Source organism: Hemicordylus capensis, chromosome 13 (assembly GCF_027244095.1).
Source record: "Hemicordylus capensis ecotype Gifberg chromosome 13, rHemCap1.1.pri, whole genome shotgun sequence".
Lineage (NCBI taxonomy): Eukaryota > Metazoa > Chordata > Lepidosauria > Squamata > Cordylidae > Hemicordylus > Hemicordylus capensis.
Genome location: NC_069669.1, coordinates 19,874,414 through 19,898,853, shown reverse-complemented (window position 1 = coordinate 19,898,853; position 24,440 = coordinate 19,874,414). Strand labels below are relative to the sequence as shown.

Sequence of the window (24,440 nt, the reverse complement as noted above, 5' to 3'; positions counted from 1 at the left end):
TGCTTTGCATGCAGAAGGCTCCAGATTCCGTCCCCGGCAGCATCTCCAAGTCAGCCTGGGAAAGACGCCTTCCTGAAACCTTGGAGAGCTGCTGCCGGTCAGTGTAGACAATGCTGAGGCAGACGGACCAATGGTCTGACTCAGCGTAAGGCAGCTTCCCATGTTCCTATGGATGTCTCTAAAAGGCCGCGTCACGGTTGAGGATTCGGTATCTATCCTCCCAGACATCAGCCAAAGCAGAAATGAACCCAAGAAATTGCAGCACCGTTTCCTCCGCCACATTCATACTGCAGGAGCCGGATGTGTCTGTTTGCAAAACCTTTCTGTTTGTTCTCAAGCCTGCAGGCTAATTAGATTGTCCCCAACCTTTCTTTGCTTTTAAAATTGTGTTTGCCAACCATATCGAAGCCAGCAGAACAAGGGGCAGGCTAAGGGGGAGGGCTGATTTTAAAATGGTATTGATTCTGGGAAGGCAGAGGGGCTTTCTTCTTATCTGAGCACGATAAAAACTCCTGAATGTTAACATCAGTGCAAGCCTCCCTTTGGAAAGCTGTTGCTTTCCAGCTGGGGAAACGTTAATTGGATCTGCCACCGCTGAACTTCCGATCGGGGATGGCACAAAAGTGCCACGTCGCTCCTTCGCTTTGCTGCAAAGGGCGGCATGGGGTTATCGGGCATTTCCCGTCCCAGCTGAAAACGTTGGCCATAAACCTCCCCGTCTTGTTACCTAGGATCGAAACGCAGCTGGTGGCAGAACACACAGGAAGGTCATTCACACGGCCTTTACATGGGTCAGGGAGAGTGGGAGGGAAAGCAGGGTCAAGCCTACCTTCTCCTAGAACCCACCTCTCTGGGTTCACACAAATAAGTACCTAGGGAGAAGGGTGCGCTCACGCCCTTTTACCTGGGTAAAAGCCTGGGGGAGGATCTCGGGCTATCCAGCAGGGCAGCGCCAGGATTGGCCCCGATCCCAACACTTCACACGAGCAGCCCTACCCAGGTAGGTGTCGCAAGCCTCAGTAGGGCTGCTTGTGTGAGCAGCCTTACAGTTTACACGCAAAAGGTCCCAGGGTGAATCTCCATTGAAAAAGGTCTCAGATAGCAAAAGCTAGGAAACATCCCTAACTGAGACCTCAAAGGGTTGCTGCCGGCCAGAGCAGGCAATACTAGGCTGGATGGACTAATGCATGGACTCCACATGGCAGCTGCATGTGTGAGAAGACAGGGAGACCTAGCTTTCCCCCTGACATCCTTGATTTTTATGGTATATGTTAATTAAACATACTTGTTTACAAAGACAAGGGAAGTAGTAATTGGTCTTTTTGGAAAAGGACACGTGTTGAAAACCAAAAATTAAGGCATGCACTCGTAAAATGCTGATTATAATAGCTTGAAGTCATTATTATTATATGTTGGTTCCTACTTCTAATTAACGAGAATAAAATGAAATCTGGATTGAGACATAATACACCCACTATCCCCTGCTAACTGAGCAAAGGGGCTTTTTTGAAAGTGGTGATTCTCTTACGTTTAGCAGCCGGGGGAGTAGCTGGCCCTATCCAACCCCTGCACAGCATCCTTCCAGTGGCTGTTGCTGGTGTCTGCCTTGTGTTTCCTTCTAGATTGCGAGCCCTTTGAGGGCAGGGGACCATCTTATTTATTTACTTAATTGTTCTGCGTAAACAGCTTTGAGAACTTTTGTTGAGAAGCAGTATACAAATATCCGTAGCAATATATAGTAATTGTGTATGGACAGAATTTCTTTTTGTATGGAGATGATTGAATGGCGGTTACGTGAGCCTCCCCTACAGTTTGAAGTGGTATAGCCCAGACATGGTTTCCCCATGTCAATGAGGACTATGCCAAAGGTGTGGAGTTTCTACTTTAGGATTTTGACTGGTTTTCCCGGGAGCTACTTTGAAAGCAGGGAAATGCTTGACTAACAAGCAGAAGGTTGCCAGTTCGAATCCCCGCTGGTACTATATTGGGCAGCAGCGATGTAGGAAGATGCTGAAAGGCATCATCTCATACTGTGCGGGAGGAGGCAATGGTCAACCCCTCCTGTAATCTACCAAAGACAACCACAGGCCTCTGTGGGCGCCAGGAGGTGAAATCGACTGACGGCACACTTTACCTTTTACTTTGAAAAGGGTTTGAAAGTTAGTAGGCCAGATGCATTAAAAAATCAGCTGTTCCACCTTCACTTTCTCCCATTTTTTTCGTCCCCGGTCCCTACCAAGTTCTGACCGAGAGCCCGAAAAGAACTTCCCAGCAGCCAGATCTGGCACAGGGGCCTCGAACTGCAGAGGATAACCCTCTTAAGAGCTGTTGGGGCCCAGTGATCTTGCTTAAACGGGGGTCTTTGCAAAGATCTTTATCAATGTGTCGGCGAATTAAAACTCAGAGGGGTGCTGCTGAGCTGTGCCGGTATAGCATTACGACCAACCTCGTGGATAAATATCACTCGTTTGGTAAAATATTTCTTCGACAGACTGCAGTGGAGAGAGAAATGGAATTTTGCCTAATGAGTAAATGTGGCGTGAAGGCCAAGGAGTCTTAAATCCCAAGAGGATAGTCTATATGAAACACGTTCCCCCCGCCCGCCCCCCACAGATCAAAAGGACTATGTTGCTACAAATAAAAGCCCCATTTAGCCGACATTCTATTTCATTAAGAAAATAGAGCTGTGCGGAGATTTTTACATCCGAATGTCCCCTGAGTCGTGCTATCGTTTTAAAATCAAGAGCGGGGTTGGGGGAGTTTGTGGGAAAGGCACCAACTCGGCTGCTTGCTTGTTAGTATGGTTTAGCCCTCCTTCACATCTGGGGTCATAACTGACCCCACAGGGATATAAAATGATTGGTAAGAATTTCCTCTAATCTCGGCCATTTCTCTGTATATTCTGTTACAATAAGTGGTTCGGCTATTCTCTGCTTTCAACCCTTTCTCCATGTTTTGGGGGTACAACGTTTTACATTTCTCGCCCGCTCTTCCTCCAACGAGCCCAGAGCGATGGACACGGTTATATTTATCCTCACAACAACCCTGTGAGGTAGGTTAAGCAGTGAGATACGTGACTGGCCCAGAGTCACACAGTAAGTTCCATGATTTGCATAAAGCCAATTTGAACCTGGGTCTCCCAGGTCCCAGTCCAACACTCTAACCACTACACCACACTAGCTCTTATGATATTCCTAAATAGCTGAAAGGGATGGAACCCGGGACCTTCTGCATTCAAAGCAGATGTGCTAACATTGACCTACGGCCCCATTCCCCCAAATACTCTAATATTGCATGCATGGGTTTTAATGTGAGGGTCTCTAAAAGGACAGCATAGTTAGACTCCCCCCCCCCCAATTAAAATGATTGGAGTTATCAGGGGAGGGGTTACAAGCTCCTTCAAGCAAACCCTTTCAGTGGTCTCAGTAATAAAGGATTGGAGATTACCTGGTTCTGAGAGGTAGCATCAGAAACCCAGGACTCTGGAATACACTCCCTGTCGAAATAAGGGCTTCCCTGTCTCTGGTTGCTTTTTAAAAGTCCCTCTAGGTACACCTCAGGCTTGTCTCAGGCTTATTTACTTAAAAATAATTTTAAACTGTTTGTTTTTATTCTGTAAAATGGTCTTTAATTGTTTTCTATTCTGTTTTTACATTTGCTGCATTTTAAATTATGTACACTGCCGAGGGAAACCATCGAAGATGTGCATCATGTTTTATTATACAGTAATTTTTATAGGGATTCGCATGAGTCATTAATTTTACCCTTGATTAAGGACATAGCAGGCAGAGGAGATGAAGTATAGATTTCATTTCTCTCGTCAGACCATCAAGCCAATGTTACTTATAACGCAGCTAAGTTTTGTTTAATAGTAACTAATATGCAAGAGCATCTAATGACTAGTGTTGTGGAGCAATTTACTATGTCACTATATATTGGTAAAGTTATGTTGTCGCTATATTGTTGTACGGATGTGGCACTGTATTTTTCATGCTTCTGTACTGGTCAAAGACTGTAATAAAGTTTATCTTTCTATCAATCATTTCTGGCAGTATATAAATATGATAGATAGATAGATAGATAGATAGATAGATAGATAGATAGATAGGAGAGAGAGAGATCAGGGAAGGAAGGAAAGGAGGATTAATGGATTTAGGCATGAGGACATGAACACAGGAACATAGGAAGCTGCCATATACTGAGTCCATCTAGCTCAGTATTGTCTTCACAGACTGACAGCGGCTTCTCCAAGGTTGCAGGCAGGAGTCTCTCTCAGCCCTTTCTTGGAGATGCTGCCAGGGAGGGAACTTGGAACCTTCTGCTCTTCCCAGAGCAGCTCCATTCTTTAAGGGGAATCTCTTACAGTGCTCACACACCAGGTCTCCCATTCATATGCAACCAGGGCAGACCCTGATTAGCTAAGGGGACAAGTCATGCTTGCTACCTCAGGAACAGCTCTCCTGGGTGGGAGAGCTGGTCTTGTTGGTGGAAACCGGGACAGAGCCTTTTCGGTGGTGGCCCCTGAGTTATGGAACGCACCATCTAGAAAGGTGCAGCTCATCCCTTCCTTTGCTGTCTGTAGCTATTCACAACACTGCCTCAAAAGCTGCTTTGAAGGATTTCAGTTAAAGGGAAGGCAGGACGTCAATTTCAGAAATCAAACAATGAAACCATAGATAAAATATATCTGTAGGAGCAGGAGATTGGGGGCGGCTGAAGGCAGTGGCAGTGTTGGAGAAGCAAAAAGTCACATGAGGCAAGTGTGTGCAGGCTTGCTTTTCGCAAAGGAAGGAAAAAGAGGTCGTGAGCTGGGTACAGTTCAAGGTGCTGGTTATTACCTTTAAAGCCCTAAACGGCTGAGACTGAAGACTGCCCTTTTTATCCAGGCTTCTGGCCAATGAGCTTTCCCTTTTAAAACGTTCACCTGCATTTGTCCTGTTTTTCTGTTTTAATGGAATTGCTTTCTCGTTAATCGCCCTGGGGTCTTAGGACAAAAGCTGGCATATAAATATAAATAAATAAATGTCCACCAACCAACAGACTCAGCAAGTCCAAGGAAACCGACCAACGGAAGGGAGCTTGACTGCGAGAAGAAAGATTTCGGCATAAGGCAGGGGTTCTCAAACTTGGGTCCCCAGATGTTGATCGACTTCAAATCCCATCATTCACTGACTCTGAAAGAACTGCACTGGCTGCCGATATGTTTCGGAGCAAAATACAAAATGCTGGTCATTACCTATAAAACCCTGAATGGCTTAGGGCCGCGGTAGAGACTGCCTTCTTGGTCATGAAACCTGTCGCCTATTAAGATCATCTGGGGAGGTCCAGTTATGGTCGCCACCAGCTCGTCTGGTGGCGACTCGGGATAGGGCCTTTTCTGTGGCTGCCCCGGGGCTTAGGAATGCACTCCCTATCAAAATAAGAGCGTCTCCATCTCTGATTGCTTTTTATACGACCCTTGAGACGCACCTGTTTTCCCAGGATTCCCATTAAAATTAATTTTAAACTGTTTAATTGTTTTTAATCCTGTGGAATTATTTTAATTGTTTCATTCTGTCAATTGTTTTTGATTGGTTTTGTTCGGTGAAAGTGTTTTAATGGTTTGTTTTTATTTTTTATATGGCAATTTGGACGGCTTACACCGTCTAGAGATGTATATATCAGGCAGTATATAAATATGATAAACGAATGAATCATTCTCAACCATGATGGCCAAAGGACTTGGCATTGATGGACTTCAACTCTTGGGACCAGAGCTCCCTCTAACAGGGATTCCCAGAAGTTGTTGACTACAACTCCCATAATCCCCAAGCAAAGGCTATTGCAGCTGGGGATGTGGGGAGTTGTAGTCCACAGCATCTGGGAATCCTTGTCAGAGGGAATACTGCTGGGGACCCAAGTTTGAGCACCTCTGTTAAGGGGACCTGTGCAGAAGTGTTGGGCGGCCCCGTCCTCGGACCCAGCCCGCTGCGCTTCGACTCTGGCCTTCCTCACCTTGACGCTTCTGTGGTGTATCCGCGACGGCTGGCACTTCACACTGCTGGTGTTACAGCAGCCCGTACAGCGCTTCACCTCCACACACGGGGGCCATATCAGAAAGTTAGCGGACGTCGGGTCGATCTGACTCCGAGGTATCTCATATATAACTGTCCGGGTTTTGCAGACGGCGGGAATAGCTTCCTCTGCAGGGGGGAACAAGGAGGTCCACGTAAGCAACTGTCTCCACTTGGTCACAGCCCCCCAGGCTTTGCATTTCATTCCCATCAAAAGGTATATTTGTCAACCGGCCTGGAGATGCCCACGTCACTCGGAGGAACGCAGGAAGCTGCCTTCTACCGAGTGAGACCACTGGTCCATCTAGCTCAGTACTGTTGACAGTGCTGACACATGTAGTCTCCCATCCAAATGCAAACCATGGCAGGTGCTGCTTAGCAAAGGGGATCATTCCTGCTTGCATCCACAAGAGCAGCTCTCCTCCCTGGAGAGGCAGCTGCTCTTCCCAGAGTGGCCCCATCCCCTAAGGAGAATGTCTTACAGTGCTCACACATGTGGTCTTCCATCCAAATGCAAACCAGGGCAGGCCCTGCTTAGCAAAGGGGATCATTCCTGCTTGCATCCACAAGAGCAGCTCTCCTCCCCGGAGAGGCAGCTGCTCTTCCCAGAGTGGCCCCATCCCCTAAGGAGAATATCTTAACAGTGCTCACACATGTGGTCTCCCATCCAAATGCAAACCAGGGCAGGCCCTGCTTAGCAAAGGGGACCATTCATGCTTGCTTCCACAAGACCAGCTCTCCACCTTCAGTTTGACAAAAGCCTCGTGCATCAGTTCAGTTAGCAAATTTCACGATACGGTTTGGGGAGGGTGGGTTTGCCTCTTCAGGAAAGCTTCCTGCCTTTTAATTTTTCCAAGGCTTGTGGCAGGGCATGATGGGAGTTGTAGTTCAATAATATCTGGGGACCCAGGTTTGAGTACCCCTCAAGTAGGTAGGGCTGAAAAAGACCAGGGACTTCTGACTTTCCGCTCAGGAACACAGGGACATAGGAAGCCACCTCATACCAGACCAGATCAGACCCTTGGTCCTTCTAGCTCAGTATTTATTTATTTATTTATTTTTACATTTATATCCCGCTCTTCCTCCCAGGAGCCCAGAGCAGTGTACTCCATACTTGAGTTTCTCCTCACAACAACCCTGTGAAGTAGGCTAGGCTGAGAGAGAAGTGACTGGCCCAGAGTCACCCAGCAAGTCTCATGGCTGAAGGGGGATTTGAACTCGGGTCTCCCCGGTCCTAGTCCAGCACTCTAACCACTACACCAGCACTGACTGGCAGCGGCTCTCCAAGGTGTCAGGCAGGAGTCTCTCCCAGCCCTACCTGCTGCCAAGGATTGAACCTGGGACCTTCTGCATGCCAAGCAGCTACTTCCACTAAGGCACTTTCTACTTCCATTGTCTTATACTGAGTTCACAATTATCCCTTGCCATGTTATGCCTGAAAACGGGAATGTGTTTCAAGACAATTTATTTATGCATTTATGTATTTATTCGGAAAAAATTGCTGGAGGGAATAGAGGAGGAGATCTTGAGGACAACCTAGACACTAGCCAATCGGCGCTGTTCACTTCTGGGTTTCACAGCACATTTGCTGAGCCGCTTCGTGCCCAGAGCTTGACTCTGGAGAGCAACATGTGCTTTCGTAATGAATGCAGTGAGGGCGCTTGGAGATCTTGCTCAAGACATGAGATGTCTGTCTTCACTCCTTGAGTAACTGATTTGCTAGCGGGAACGGAGTTGCCAGACAAGAATGCACACTCTCCTTTACTACGTGGCCGGGTTGGTGGTCTGCAAGATATCAGCTGAAGGTCCCGTTCTGGCCTCTCCACTGCCCATCCCTGTATGATGTCATGCCGAATGCACGTTTCCAACTCTTTCCTCGGCAACTGGGATGACTACAAGGAACTCACACTAACACAAAGGAAAGTCGAGCTTTCGCAAGAGCCTGCCGCTTGCTCCATGATCACAGAGCCACAGAATTTTAGACTCCCTGATTACAGCATTTTCATCATTTTCGGTTGGAGCAAAATGAAGCCAGTCTGTTGTTCCCCGTCCTCTTGCTCCCCTCACCGCCCCCGCCACAGCCCCCCTCAGCTCAGAGATCTCCCCACCTTCACCTGCTGCTCCATCCCTTTACTCCATCCCCCTCACCCCTCTGGGTCGCGGCTGCAGCGTTGGCCAGGCTGCGGCCCCCTACCCCCAGAGACCTCCCCACCCTCACCCGAGCCCTGCTCCTCCCCACAGGGGGAGCAGCAGTTGACCAGGCCCTTCCTCGCTGCCACCACCCCCATGGCCACTCATTCCCCTCAGGCTGCGTCCCCTCCGGGCCCGTCCCTTGCCTTGCCTGCCTCCCTCCACCAATGGCCTCAGTAGCCCCAAACAGCAGCAGTGGTTGACCGGGCCCTTCCTCGCTGCCAATAAGCACCACCATGGCCCCTCGTTCCCCTCAGGCTGCCAACAGGCTCAGGTCCATCCCTCGCCCTTTTTTTCTTTCTCTCTTCTCCTCCCTTCTTTTTCTCACTTTCTCTCTCCTCCACTTGCTCTGCCCTTCTGTCTTTCGTCCCCTCCCTTCTTTTTTCTTTCTCTCTCTCTCTCTCTCTCCCCCCCTTCCTGAGTTAACAGATCTTGTTTCCTCATCGAATTCACACAGCGGCTTTCTCCAACAGCGAGTTTTTCCAGGAACAGAACTCTCGTGGTTGGCGAGGGACGCGTGCAGTATGTGCGTGTATATATACAGAGGCAAATATGACAAATATTTATATTCCACTTTTCAACAAAAGTTCCCAAAAGCAGTTTACATAAATATAAATCATAAAATAAAATAATTTTATTTATATATATATATATACACACACACATACACACAATTACACACACACAATCTCTATGGCAGTGATGTCACATTGTGGCCCTCCAGGTGTGGTCGGCCTACGAGTCCCATCATCCCCGGCTACTGGCCACTGTGACTGGGGATGATGGAGGTTGTAGGCCAACAACAGCTGGACGGCCACAATTTGACACCCAGTGGGGTCCCTGATCCAAAGGTTTGTGACCGACGAGGTACATTTGTTTAGAACGGTTGAGAATCCCTGAATTCTACAAGTCTTCAGGCCCTAAACAGGCTTGTCAGTGCTTAGGGTCACATCCACCCCGTCCCTTGTGCAAGAATCCAGAAGGGCTAACAAGAGTCGAGGCAAGTCAGTCAGGATTTCAGGACCCTGGAGAGCTCCAAGTGAACAACATCTCCCACCAGGACTGGAGGAGGAATGAGGTCTTAAAGATCTCCAGGCTCCTCCTCCTCCTCCCAGGCTCCGCCTCCCTGCCTGGAGAGCAGAGATTTAAAGGTGCAGCCCTTTGTCACTCTTTCTCTGTTCCATCACATCACTCCTGGCCTGTTGTTGGCACTGATGTTCAGGCATGGAAGAGTGCCAGGTTTGGGGAGTAGAAGAAGCTGGCAGTCAGGAGGCCCGGCTGAGTAAGCATTGGCTTCAGGGTCTCTAGTTCTTGGGTTTCTGACTTTGACGTTGAGTCTTTCCGGGCCTTGGTCAAGGGCTCTCTCTCAGCCAGATTTCTCCCTGCTTCTCAGGGTCCAACTCTGAGCGACTGCTCAGGGCTGCGGTCATGACACTCTCCCAGCAATGGTAGCTGTATTTCTAAGCAGAACCACTTTCTCCAGTAAGAAAAGGAAGGACTGTCTCTACCCAAATGAATCTGCCGGTGTGTTAAGGGGGTCCCAGAGCATGGTCAAAGGGCACCCAATACAGGAACCTACGCAAGCATGGCTCAGTGCCTGGATGGAAGACCCTGTACCTCCTTTGCATGCAGAAGAATCCCTGCCAGCATAGGGCTGGGAAAGACGTTTGCCCAAAACCTCAGAGAGTGGCTGCCAGTCAGCGCAAACAATATTGAGCTCAATGGACCAACGGCTTGACTCAGTATAAAGCGGCTTCCTATGTTCCTTAGATCTACAACATTGAACACACACTTGCTTAGTACAGGGCTGCACAACTATGGCCCCCAGGTGTTTGGGACTACAGATCCCATCATCCCCAGCCACAGGGGTCCATAGTGATGGATGCTGCGAGTTGTAGTCCAACAACAGCTGGAGGGCCAAAGCTGTGCAGTGGGAAATGGGCCTTCCCTGCAGCTAGGCCTAAGTTCCCGAATTCTTCCCGAGATGTGGCAGCATCCAGGTTGCAGAATTCCTCCCAAGGCAGACAGCAGCTGCAACCAGGTTGCAGAATTGCCCCCAGGCAGACATGTGGCAGCATCCAGGTTGCAGGATTCCTCCCAAGGCAGACATGCAGCTGCAACTGGTTGCAGAATTCCTCCCAAGGCAGACATGCGGCTGTGCCCAGGTTGCAGAATTCCCCCCCCCCGGCAGACATGTGGTTGTGCACAGGTTGCAGAATTCCTCCCAAGGCAGACATGCTGCTGTGCCCAGGTTGCAGAATTCCCCCTGAGGCAGATATGTGGCTGTGCCCAAGTTGCAGAATTCCCCCCAGGCAGACATGCAGTTGTGCACAGGTAGCAGAATTCCTCCCGAGGCAGACATGCGGCTGTCCCCATACTGCAGAATTCCTCCCAAGACAGACATATCCTTTCTGGCAATTTTTTGCTGCCAGGCCAATGTGTCCCTGTTTTACCAGGCTTCTAACATCTGCTGTCTGTTTCTTTTTCTGCTGCGGCCGCATTGTCATTTTAAACCGCTGTGCTGAAAAGTGCAGTTTGCTTTGCTGTCCTGACTTAATTGCAAACCCTCGCTGTGCCTTACGCATATCGATCGGCTTGAATGGATTTTGTTCTACTTTCATTGATTTCATTTTTTTTTTTTTTAAATCTATCTTGCTGAATGTTTAGGTCTCATTACCCACCCTGAGCGCATTTTGCAAAGTGAAAGGCAGGTGAGAAACACAGTTTATAAAATGACCAAACAGGATCAATCACATCAAACCGTTTGTTTATTTATTTAGCCATAACAAAGATATTTGACTCAATGACCCAATCGTGAATGAATCCACGCTTCTTCCCATACTGGTAATCAAGGCTCCATTTTTCTGAATGTTGAAACAGAGGCACAGCTCACTCTTACACTATAGCCTCAATGAGACGTTATGAGACTCGGAGGAGAAGGCGAGAAGGCAAGAGAGGAGAGCTGGTCTTGTGGTAGCAAGTGTGGATGGCCCCCTTTGCTAAGCAGGGTCCACCCTGGTTGCATATGAAAGGGAGACTTGATGTGTGAGCACTGTAAGATATTCCCCTCAGGGGACGGAGCCGCTCTGGGAATTGCATCTAGGTTCCAAGTTCCCTCCCTGGCAGCATCTCCAAGATGGGGCTGAGAGACCCCCCTGCCTGCAACCTTGGAGAAGCCGCTGCCAGTCTGTGCAGACAATACTGAGCTAGATGGACCAAGGGTCTGACTCAGTATATGGCAGCTTCCTATGTTCCTATGATATCCAGCTCCCTCACGCATAGAAGCACCTGCCAACATGCTTACAGTGTCCACCACTGTAAGACAAATGCTGTAAGTGCGTGGAGTACGTCGGGAGAGTTGAATGATTGACGTGTTGGGCAGGGCTTCTGGTCAGCTCTTGGAGGCTGTACTCGGGTACAGCCTCCTTTTTAATAATGTCCGAATGAGGCTTAAAGACATTCAGTTCAGAGTCTAAAAGACTATGAATGACCTTGGAGGAGGCCACCTCTGCGTCTCAGAAGGAATCGCTGTTGTAAACGTGCCTCTTGAACAGAAGACAAGCCCCCAGCAGTGACTCATGCAGTGATGTGACGGGCACCCTCCAACAGAGGGAGTTACGATACGTCTCTGCATGGGGAAGAACAGATTGATTCAATCGCACCCAACACAGAGATGCGGAAGAAACGCCCAACCTCCACCGGAAGGAGGAGACCAGACCAGAGCAGTGAGGCAGAGAGACAGCAACTAGCCTCTTCTGTGGAGAGGGGCTCTGGGCTCCGAGAGGCCTTTCGACGGATTCATTTCTCATGGTGCCTGAGCCTTCATTCTCCTAGAGCAGGGGCTCTCCACCTGTGGTCCTCCAGCTGTTGCTCAACCACAACTCCTATCATCCCCGGCCACAATTTACAGTGGAACTTGGTTAGTCACAGATTGACCCAACAGTTCTACCCAATAGACTGACCCAATAGTCCAAAAGATAGGCCAACAGATTGACCCAACAGATTGACCCAATAGTTCAACCCAACAGTCACCAATTGACACACATTTTCAGTATGGGCAGATATGATAGGGTTAAAACCCACGTATCTGCATTCCTAAAGGGCCGGAAGTGACTGCGGAAGTCACTTCCAACTGCCATTTTGTGGCTCATTCCTTGGGGAAAGACTCACTTTCCCCACAGTTTTTCACAGTTTGGGGAAACATTTTGTGGCTTTGGGGGTATTCTTGGACACATCCTGAGCACATGACGCACAGTACAGTATGGAATTCCGTGCTTTTTCAGTGTCTCCCCCCTCCTTTTAAAGCACTTTTCCTCCATCCTGGAACCTAACTCTCCATTTCCCACAAGAGTAATGCCTCATTACTCGCGGTTCTGTTTCTCGCGGTAGTAGGCGAGGAACGGAACCCCCACAAATAACGAGGCTCTCCTGTATTATGGCTGGGGGTGGCAGGAGCTGAAGTTCGTCCACAACTGGAGGACCACAGGTGGAGAACCTCTGTCCTAGAGCATAGGAGAGGGCCCAGCATTCTGTCTGAAAATGGCTGCATTCTCCCCTGACTCAACAGCACCGTATCTCCTAACTTGGGTTTCATTGCCAGCGTGTTACGACACGAACGGTGAATGCAAAGAATCTCCTCGTGCCTGGCCGTCTCGGATGCATTACCGGCTGCAGGATGATGGACTTGTGGAAAGAACAGAAAGCTAGAGAGCTTTCTCCTCCCCCTTTGGGTGGACAAGGTCATTTTCCCTTTTTTAAGAGGAACAAAATCAACGTCTCATCTTTCAGAGCCAGCCAGACATCCTTTCCCTCGATCACCCCCTTCCCGCCGCACTCTTCCAACACGCGGAGTTTTGCCATGCCTTACCGACGCTTCGTTTCCTGCGGATGGGTCGGGGGCGGTTTTCTTGGGCGTGCTTGGCGACGTGCACGCTGTGCGAGATCAGGTTTGTTTCCGAGGCGTCGTCGTAGCCTGCGGAGGGGGAGAAAAGCCAAACTGTCAGTGACTCAGAGATAAGAGTTCCATGGAATGCCTTCATTTGATTGGCTTTATAAAGCTCAATAACCCGCCCAGCAGCTCAGTGACCTTCCCCAGGCAGCTTACAAGAAAGTAGGTAAATGTCATTTCAAACCATCCACCAAAAACAAGTTGAGAAAAATAAAGACAACAGAGCAGTAAAACCAGCAGAGGGGGAAGAAAAGATGGCCCAACTTTCCTAGTTACACAGGAAGCTGCCATATACTGAGTCAGACCCTTGGTCCATCCAGCTCAGTATTGCCTGCACTGACTGGCAGTGGCTCTCCAAGGTTCCAGGTCAGAGTCTTTCCCAGCCCTACCGGGAGATGCTGCCAGGGAGGGAACCTGGGACCTAGATGCTAAGAGCTCTGGCCCCCTCCCCTAAGCAGACAATCTCACAATGCTCACACATGTAGTTTCCCATCCAAATGAAAACCAAGCCAGACCCTGCTTAGCAAAGGGGACCATTCATGCTCACTTCCACAAGACCAGCTCTCCTCCCAGAGGGGCCACTGTACAATCCGTCCCCTGCTTTTTATCATATTCAAGCTGTCTGCTATCCTAGTCCTGAGCCACTAAGGGGTTTCAAAGGTCGACGCACATGGGAAAGGCCCCACATCTCCAGCCTCACGTGCCCCACTTCTGATGGTGACAGGGTGCTCCTGACGCATATACAGAGTGCTTCTCGCCTGTGCTCCATCCACATTTCACCCCCAGGAATTCACTCTGTCGCCTTTATCCCAGATGCTGAAGCAGACCTTGGAATCATGGAGCTGCAGGGCTGCAAGGGACCCCAGAGGTCTCCTAGCACAACCTGTGCTCAGTGTTCGAAACGGCTACAGCACCCCTGACAAACGCCTGTCATAAGCACATAAGAACAGCCCTGCTGGATCAGGCCCAAGACCTATCCAGTCCAGCATCCTGTTCCACACAGTGGCCCACCAGATGCCGCTAGGAAGCCCACAGGCAAGAGGTGAGGGCCTGCCCTCTCTCCTGCTGTTGCTCCCCTGCAGATGGGATTGAGAGGCATCGTGCCTCTGAGGCTGGAGATGACCCACAGCCATCAGACTAGTAGCCATGGATAGACCTGTCCTCCATGACTTCGTCGAAGCCCTTTTTAAAGCCATCCAAGCTGGTGGCCGTCACCACATCCCATAGCGAGGAATTCCATAGGTTCATTATGCGCTGTGTGAAAAAGTCCTTCCTCTTGTCGGTCCTAAAGTTCCCGACCTTCAGTTTCATGGGCTGACCCCTGGTTCTAGTGTTGTGAGAGAGCGAGAAAAATTTCTCCCTCTCCACTTTCTCCACTCCATGCATAATTTTATATTCCTCGATCATTTCTCCCCAAAGTCGCCTCTTTGCCAGAGCAAAGAGCCCCTGATGCTGCAGCCTCTGTTTGATCATGTCCAGCAAAGGAGAGCCCACCCCTGCATAAGGCAGGCTGTTCCACTGGCCAACAGCTGTTACAGTTAAGAAAATCTTCCTCATGAATATCCTGAAGCTGCTTCCTGGTCTGGTTCCAGTCCTGCCTTCAGGATAAACAGAGAACAAGTTTGCTGCTTCTTCTCTGTCACACCCCTTCAGGCATTTGAAGATAGCTCTCCTATTTCCCCTCAGCCTCCTCAGTTTCCAGATCCCTCCCCAACCTAGATGCCCTCCCCAAACCCATTCCAGTTTATCCAATGTCCTCCTTAAAAGGTGGGGCCCAGAACCAGACGCCGTATTCCCAGTGAGGCCTGACCAGCACAGACTAGAATGGGAGGGCTGTTTTGCATGATCTCCATACGTGATCGCCTGTGGTGGAGAAAAATCGCCTCAAGGCGAGCAGGCAGAGAAACTTCTGTAAACTGGGGGGGAGGGGAGTGTGGACTTCTTTCTTCTTTCCCGTCCCCTCACAAATGAGTGAGGAGAGGAGAGCTGGTCAGGTGGTAGCAAGCATGAATTGTCCCCTTTGCTAAGCATGGTCAACCTTGGTTTGTATTTGGATGGGATACCACATGTGAGCACTGTAAGATATTCCCCACAGGGGATGGGGCTGCTCTGAGAAGAGCACCTTGGAGTCATTCACACATGGCTTCAGGCCACGAGGTAAATGCTGAGCGAAGCCACTTTGAATCACACTTGATGGAAGCAGCCCCTCCCATCTGCTCTTGGGTTTGGTTTTGGTGCAAGTTCACGTGGCATGCCTCCGTGTTTTCCTCCTAGCCAATGTGGGGTGGGGGGGGGAGATTTCTAAAGCTGGTATCTGCATTCCAAAAGAGGGTTTCCCTCTTATCCTGTTAATGATTCTACATCAGTGCCTCTCCCTATTTGCTCCAGCATTTTCAGAAAAAGTCGCTTAAAACCAGCATTTTACAAATCTGGAAATACTTCGAGAAAAGCTACAACCCCCGATTTGTGTGTGGAGTGCTTCCAAGGATCTCAAATGCACTCTCTTCCGGAGGCAATTTGGGATAACAGCCCCGTCTGTAAAGCCTCCTGCCTGCTTGCATGCAGATGGTCCCAGGTTCCCTCCCTGGCAGCATCTCCAGATAGGGCCGAGAGCGACTCCTGCCTGCAACCTGGGAGAAGCTGCTGCCAGTCTGTGAAGACAATACTGAGCTAGATGGACCAAGGGTCTGACTCAGCAGAAGGCAGCTTCCTGTGTTGCTCTGAGTGACTTGGGCATCTCTAGGCAGGTTGACAAAGACAGGTTTTGATGGGTGGTTACCTTTGTTGGCCTTATCTGCAAGGTTGATTTATGGCCCTATGGGAAACTCTCTCCCATATGAACCTATCCAGGACTAAAAGGGTATCTCAAAACTATCTCCCATATGAACAAAATCATATGAATCACCCATTTTGAAACCCCCCCCCCCATATTTTATAGGAACAAAATCGTATAATTTATATATCCCAAAACTATCTCCCATAAAAACAAAGATTCTCTGAGGTTCACTGGCCAGGTTCTGCCTCCACCCACCCTGGGCATTGAGGAGGAGGCAAGGTTACCAAACACCCCCGGGAATTGGCAATCTTGAAAGCAGTCTTGGATATTTTAATGGCTTGATATTGGAGGAGGTGGGGTGGAAATATCCAACCTTTCAGTCGGGGCTGGCTATCCCGGGAACAGGACTTTGTGGGACTCCCTCCAAAAGGAAGGCAGCTTTTAAAAGCCAACACTTCACCAAAAATATACCTGTTTGGACAGGCTTTGGAAGGCAAAGTGTATGCATACAGCTCTCCACAGAGCCGATCCTGTTTTTATGGCACTGTGTGGTAAGATTACAATGTTTCATGCTATTTTATGAGACTGAGCTGTACTTTTATGGCCTTGGAGGACATGCAAGCCACTCTAGGCTTCTTTCTGGAAGGACGGGCAGGATATAGCATTTTAAACATTTAAAATACATACGGAGTGAATGTATTGGCTCAGTGGTAGAGCATGTGCTTGCCATGCAGAAGGTCCCGGGTTCAATTCCTGGCAGCATCTCCAGACTTCTGCCTGAAACCTTAGAGAGCTGCTGCCAGTCAGTGTAGACAACACTGAGCTAGATGGGCCAAGGGTCTGACTCAGTAGAAGGCAGCTTCCTATGTTCCTATCTCCGCTGATTCTCCAGAGTCCCTGGCAGAGGTCATTTCCATCCCAGTCTACCTGGGAGTTATTTGCACATGGCTTCGTGCTGTGGGGTAAATGTTGAGCGAAGCCACTTCAAAGTACAGTCATGGCATTGGAGGCAGCAGACCCTCCTCTCTGCTCTCGGGTTTTGTTTTGGTGCAGGTTCACATCGCATGCCTCTATGTTTTCCTTCTAGCCAATGGGGTGGGGGGAGAGAGAGAGAGATTTCTAAAGCCTATATCTGCATTCCGAAAAGAGTGCATCCCTCTTATCGTGTTAATGATTCTACGTCAGTGCCTCTCCCAATCTGCATTTCAGAAAAACTCCCTTAAAACCAGCTTTTTAAAAACCCGGAAATACATCGAGATAAGCTAGAATTTGGAAGGCAACGCCCGATTTGTGTGTGGAGTGCTTCCAAGGATCTCGAATTGACTTCGGGGTAAGTTTGGCTGGTGTGTGAATGCACACACTCTCTTCCGGAGGCGATTCGGGGTAACAGCCCTGTCTGCAAAAGCTCCTGAGAGCCTTTCAACCCAGAGGTTCTCAAACATGGGTGCCAAGCTGTTGTTTGACTACAAATCCCATCATCCCCAGCCACAAGCCATCTAGGGAGCCCCGTTTGAGAAGCCCTGTTTTAACTGGAAGCAGCAGGCAGGGACTGGAGCTCGGACTTCCGGCCTGCCACGCACGTGCCCCACCGACTCGCACTCTCCAAAACAAACCTCCACAGCAGGACGCAACGGCCCTCTTATCCCACACAGTTATCCGGGAATGTGTTGAACAAACAAACTCTGCTAACATACATCTGGGGCCACCCCAGGCCACTTCCATAAGCAGCAGCCCCATTTAGGGAGGAGGCGTTTCCAACCACGTGGGAGCCAGAGTTTCTGTCTCTCTTGCCAAGTGGCTCTTTCTACCCACCAAGGGATTATTTTTGTGCACGGTCAGATGGGTCTGTGCACAAGCAATGCACGCTTGCAAGACACAAATTATTTTGCTTAATTAATGGTGAGGGGCATGCTTAGGAATATGGGAAGCTGCCATACTGTGTCAGACCATCCGTCCATCTAGCCCGGTATTGTCTACACTGACTGGCAGCAGTTCGCCGTCTCTCCCAGACCGATCTGGAGAAGCCAGACTTCCACATGTCGATGCTCTCCCAATACAGCCCTATCCCGCCCGGCCCCATCCCCTGCGAGGAATATCTCACAGCGTTCACATGTAATCACCCAGACAAATGCAAACCAAGATGGAACCTGCTACCGCAAGACCAGGACTCCAATCAGTGCTTGCAGTGATTAATATTGCTGTGGTAATTAGGAGTATGAAAAAGAAGCAATCTATACAAATGCTCTTAAAATAACTGATGTTTGGCTTGGGCGGGGGGGGTGTAGTTTTAAGTTTGGAAGAATCTAAAAGTGGGCTATACTTTGGCCCTTGCTAAATGGCCCCTGCAAACTTGGCAAAGAGGCACCTTTTAACATGATGAGCCTCTTTACTGAGCAGGGGGAGAGTAACTGGCCCTATCCAACCCCAGCACAGCACCCCTCCAGTGACTGTGGCTGGTGTCTACCTGATGTTTCTTTTTAGATTGTGAGCCCTTTGGAGACAGGGATACATTTTATTTGTTTATTTCTCTGTGTAAACCACTCTGAGCCATTTTTGGAAGGGTGGTATAGAAATCTAAACAATAACAATAACAATAACAACAACAGGTGATAGCAGAATAGGAAAAAAATAACAAAATACAAAGATCTAAAGATTGAAATTGAAAGGCTGTGGCAGAAGAAGACCAAAATAATCCCAGTGGTAATTGGCGCCCTGGGTGCAGTTCCAAAAGACCTCGAAGAGCACCTCAACACCATAGGGGCCACAGAAATCACCATCAGCCAATTACAAAAAGCAACTTTACTGGGAACAGCCTATATTCTGCGACGATATCTATAACAACTGACAATAAAATTCAGCCATCCCAGGTCCTTGGGAAGGACTCGATGTCTAGATAAAACAAACCAGTCAATAACACCTGTCTGACTGTGTAAACAAGAAATAATAATAATATTAAATGTTGCCTCTCCCAATTCTGAAGTACAAAATGTATGCCCCAGTATCAGCCCTCAGGATGCCTCGAGATAATCTTCTTCCCCTTTCCCTGTAAAAAATATATCCTCTGAAATGGCAGCCGCATTCATAAGACACATTAAAATAACAACAACAACCACCACCACCACTGGACCCAGGCAGAGCTAGAGACGCTAGATCGTAAGACCAGGAAAATCATGACCATCAATCATGCTCTGCACCCCCGCAGTGATGTCGATAGGCTATACCTCCCTCGCAGATCAGGTGGAAGAGGAATGCTGCAAGTCCATCAAACAGTAGAGGAGGAGAAAAGAGGCCTTGAAGAATATATCAAGGACAGTGAAAAAGATGCACTTCAAATGGTCAATAATGCGAAACTATTCAACACCAATGAAAGAAAGCAGGCCTACAAGAAAGAACAAGTCAAGAACCGAGCAGAAAAATAAGCCACTGCATGGTCAATATTTGCACAATATAAGTGGAAAATCAGACATCACCAAGACCTGGCAATGGCTTAGGAATGGCAACTTGAAGAAAGAAACAGAGGGTTTAATACTGGCTGCACAAGAACAGGCACTAAGAACAAATGCAATAAGAGCAAAAGTAGAAAAGTCAACAGCAAACAGCAAGTGCCGCCTTTGTAAAGAAGCAGATGAAACAGTGGACCACCTGATCAGCTGTTGTAAAAAGATCGCACAGACTGACTACAAACAAAGGCATGACAAAGTAGCAGGGATGATACACTGGAACATCTGCAATAAATACAAGCTACCTGTAGCCAAAAATTGGTGGGACCATACAATTGAAAAAGTTGAAGAAAATGAAGATGTAAAAATATTATGGGACTTCCGACTACAAACAGACAAACATCTGCCACACAATACACCAGATATAACTGTAGTCGAGAAGAAAGAAAAACAAGTCAAAATAATCAACATAGGGGATAGCAGAATAGAAGAAAAAAAATAGAAAAAAATCACCAAATACAAAGATCTACAAATTGAAATTGAAAGCTGTGGCAGAAAAAGACCAAAATAATCCCAGTGGTAATAGGCGCCCTGGGTGCAGTTCCCAAAGACCTTGAAGAGCACCTCAACACCATCGGGGCCACAGAAATCACCATCAGCCAATTACAAAAAGCAGCTTTACTGGGAACAGCCTATATTCTGCGACAATATCTATAACAACTGACAATAAAATTCTGGCATCCCAGGTCCTTGGGAAGGACTCGATCTCTGGATAAAACAAACCAGTCAATAACACCGGTCTGACTGTGTAAATAAATAAATAAATAAATAAATAATTCTGCATGCAGCCCAGCTGTCATGACTGACACTTTTCTGGAGAATCTAATCAGTCCTCTGTCATCTCACTCCCCCCTCCTCCTCAAACTTATTTGTTAATATTTATATCCTGCTTTTCTACATGCTATTCCGAGCAGCTACCAAAAGGAAGCCAGCCAAGCCAAATAGGAGCCGACAACGACGACAGAATCACAACTGAAGCATCTAAAGGGAACAATGGCTAGACGGCACAGGGGACCTCACAGACTAAAAATCCGCCGGGACAAAAAGCTGCGCCCTTAAAGATGGGCAGCGGGGAAGCCTGTCTGATTGCTCCTGAAAGGACATCCTGCCACCGGGAAGGCTGTACCTCTGCAGACAGTGTGATGATGTCCTATGCAGACATAGGAACATAGGAAGCTGCCATAGACTGAGTCAGACCCTTGGTCCATCTAGCTCAGTATTGTCTTCGCAGACTGGCAGCGGCTTCTCCAAGGCTGCAGGCAGGAGTCTCTCTCAGCCCTGTCTTGGAGATGCTGCCAGGGAGGGAACTTGGAACCAAGATGCTCTTCCCAGAGCGGCTCCATCCCCTAAGAAGGGGAATATCTTCCAGTGCTCACACTTCCAGTCTCCCATTCATATGCAACCAGGGCAGACCCTGCTTAGCTAAGGGGACAAGTCATGCTTGCTACCACCAGACCAGCTCTCCTCTCCTGAGGGCCTCTATGGCAGATTTTAGCACAGGGGTGGAAGCCTTTTCAAAAGTATCCTGGTCCAAGGCTGTTCAGGGCTTCAGAGCAGAGGTTCCCAACCTGTGCCCCCCCCACACCCAAGATGATGCTGAACTACAACATCCCCATCCACAAGACATTGGTGAATGATGGGAGTTATGGAATGAGTGGTTTGTTTGTATTGAAATAGACCAGGGGTTCTCCACCTGTGCTCCCCGCCACAGATGTTGCTGGACTACAACTCCCATCATCCCCAGCCACAATACATTGTGGCTGTGGGTGATGGGAGTTGCAGTTTAGCAACATTTGGGGGACCACAGGTTGGAAACCCCCGCCTGGAGTTTAATACATGAGATTAAAAGGTGTTCTCAAAATCACTTCGGAAGGAGACGGCTGCGGAATAAACCAATTCCCGGTTCGGACCTTTCCCCATCGAGTCAACCTCATGCAAGCCCTGCAAGGGTCTGTTCTTACTAAGCAATATTTTCCCGACTGCCAACGATGCGGGATGCTGAGCCGAGATAGAACGTGCGAGTCAAACCTAGTACTGTGGATTCTGAGATTGTAAGCCCAAGGGCAGCAAGGCCCTATGATGTTTCATTATCACCACCGAGCACCGAGTATCTTTAGACGCTTTAAGAATAGAAATGCGCCATGCCTCACTGCCTCTCTGCATGGCACCGTAACAAAGCGACCTCTCTAAACTCTCCTGTCTGGCCAGGCTCAAAGGCTCTGTGATTCGAGAACAAGCATCGACCCGTCGGCTCGGCTCTTCCCTTTCAGCCTCTCTGCTGCGAACAAATCCTTGTCGGAGAACCTTAACCTCTCCGAGTGGCATCCAAAATGACTGCAGACTCTGGGATGGTATCCAGATATGTCCCGTCCCTTCAGAGAAGCCAACCACACAGGTGAAAGGGCCATGAGAAAAAGCAAAGAGGGAACACTGGGCAGGCGGCTTATCATAAGTCAACAACAACACACCGAGGCGTCTTTTGACTTTGTTTCAGGGAAGGGAGCCAGGCAGAGAAGTTTCGGTGGCACACGCTGCAAATCAGAACTGGTGTCGGAGAGAAAGCAGCTAGATCCCAGGGCATGAAGAACTCTTTTCGCCAATGACTGGGTTTGCACAATGCCCTTTGGAATACAATGGGATGTGCAGAATGAGTTTGCAGAATGCCCTTTCTGGATTTGAAGAATACCCTTTGCAACACAGTGGGATGTTTCCCAGCATGGGGAGACCAGCAACTCACCCAATAATAAGGCACATGTCTGCAAATCATAAGCATCAAAGCATAAACCTTGGGAGGACAGCTAGTCTTGGGGCAACAAGCAAGAAATGCCCCCTTGGCTAAGCAGGATCTGCCTCAGTTTGCATTTGGATGGGAGACGAGATGTAAACGGTGAAACATGTTCCCCTGGGTGCTTTCCAGACTAGCTGCTCAACAGCAGCAAAATGCCTCCGTTCAGGCAAGTCGCATTCGAAACATAAACAACAGAGGGAGCAGTCTTGTGGAAACTAACAACCCGAAAAAACAGCAACTTCCTTACGTCAGATATACAACATCCTAGCTCTATATCGCAGTGACTAATTTGAAACAAGGCATTGGCAATGTGAACAGCACCCTGCTGTCCGGATAGGGTGCCGCACACGTCTGAGATATGACGTGATCCGATTGCAGGGTCTAGTGTGGAAAGCACCCAGGAGGGATGGAGCTGTAGCTCTGTGATAGAGCATCTTCTGCTTTGCATGCAGAAGATCTTAGGTCCAATCCCTGGCAGCATTTCCCGGGACGTTTACACACAGCAGGCTTTACCACGGTGTTTACTGGGAGGATTGACTGCAAACTGAAAGTTCTCCCCCGAAAAGGACACAAATAGTGGAACTTTTTACCCTGGATATACATCAGGCTACACTCTTAATGCGCAGTGAAAACCCCGAATTGTGTGTGAACCACTCCCTGATAACTTGAAGGGACTTCGGGGTAAATCTGACCGATATGTGAACGCACCCCCTCCATTCCGGAGGAGATGCAAGCTAAAGGGCTTTCAAAGCCCTGTGTGTAAGACTGCCAGGCAGTGCTGAGAGAGACTCCTGCCTGCAACCTCGGAAAGCTGCTGCCAGTCAGTGTACTGAGCTAGAGGGACCAAGGATCTGATTCAGTATATGGCAGCTTGCCATGTTCCCACTGCATGGAATTAGACCAGAGGAGGAGAGCTGGCCTTGTGGTAGCAAGCATGAATTGTCCCCTTTGCTAAGCAGGGTCTGCTCTGGTTTGCATTTAGATGGGAGACTTGATGGGTGAGCACTGTAAGATATTCCCCTTCTTAGGGGATGGAACTGCTCTGGGAAGAGCAGAAGGTTCCAAGTTCCCTCCCTGGCAGCATCTCCAAGACAGGGCTGGGAGAGACTCCTGCCTGCAACCTTGGAGAAGCTGCTGCCAGTCTGTGTAGACAATACTGAGCTAGATGGACCAATGGTCTGACTCAGTATATGGCAGCTTCCTATGTTCCCACTGCATGGAATGAGATCAAGCCACAGAGCAGAGCAACATGGGAACCCAAAGATTTTACCACCTCCTAATGTGATTTCATCCACTGCTGAATTAAACTGCAGTCCAGAAGCTCTCCCCAATGCTTCTCCTCAGCCTATCTCTCTGTCGTTAGAAACCTACAACTTCCTGTCCAATTCCCAAACAGGTAGGCGACGTTTTGCCTCCTTTTCTCTCTGATGAAGAGAGGCGGAAGCCAGCTGCTGCCCGCCCAAGCTGTGCTGCAGTTCCACGCCCTGCCCTTGTTTAAGAGAGTCTAGAAAGACGCAGACACAAGATGACTAGCATTAAAATTCAAAGTGGGCAGCACCCAGGAACCAGGCAATGCAAAAACCCATTACTCTAACAAATAGCAAACATTTTAAACCATTTTCGTGCAATGTCTCTCTTCTTTCGCTTTCTTCAAACACCAAATCTAGATAGATAGATAGATAGATAGATAGATAGATAGATAGATAGATAGATAGATAGATAGATCTGCTGGTTAAGGGAGCACAGAATACTCTCTCCATTTCCACAGCTCTTGGTTCTCCAGTTATTTTTTCCTCTCCAGTTCTTTCCACATCGAACCCGTCTGCATGAGTATTTCACAATGCATCTGTTCGAGGTCACGGCCCGCAACCTGTTTGACGTCTGGCTCATGTTAACAGTCAAGATTACACCTGACTGCTCAGTAAATAAGCCAACCCTTTTACTTTCCTGAGCGCTCACACCCAACACAGCCTGCGGTCGCAAAATCATTTCATGCCTCCGGTGTGCAGCGAGAGGAATAGGCGTACAGGCCCTCAGCACATTTGGAGTACGGTGTACAGTTTGGGTCACCACAGCTCAAGGAGGACATTGTAGAAGTGGGGAGGTGCAGACGAGGGCAACCAAGATGATCAGGGGCCTTCAGCACCTTCCTGATGAGGCAAAGCTCTGTAAGAGCCTCCTATGG

The 24,440-nt window shown here is 48.7% G+C and overlaps 1 protein-coding gene across 3 annotated transcripts in view; it reads right to left on the bottom strand.

Moving 5' to 3' along the window:
• PDGFA (platelet derived growth factor subunit A) overlaps positions 1-24,440 on the bottom strand; it is an 80,239-nt gene that overhangs the window by 15,304 nt on the left and 40,495 nt on the right. For all 3 annotated transcript variants that reach the window (XM_053276696.1, XM_053276695.1, XM_053276698.1), the window contains exons 3-4: positions 13,111-13,215; positions 5,995-6,182 (exon numbers count right to left, since the gene is read on the bottom strand). In XM_053276696.1, coding sequence (XP_053132671.1) covers positions 5,995-6,182; positions 13,111-13,215 — 293 coding nt within the window. The remainder of the gene's footprint in view (positions 1-5,994; positions 6,183-13,110; positions 13,216-24,440) is intronic.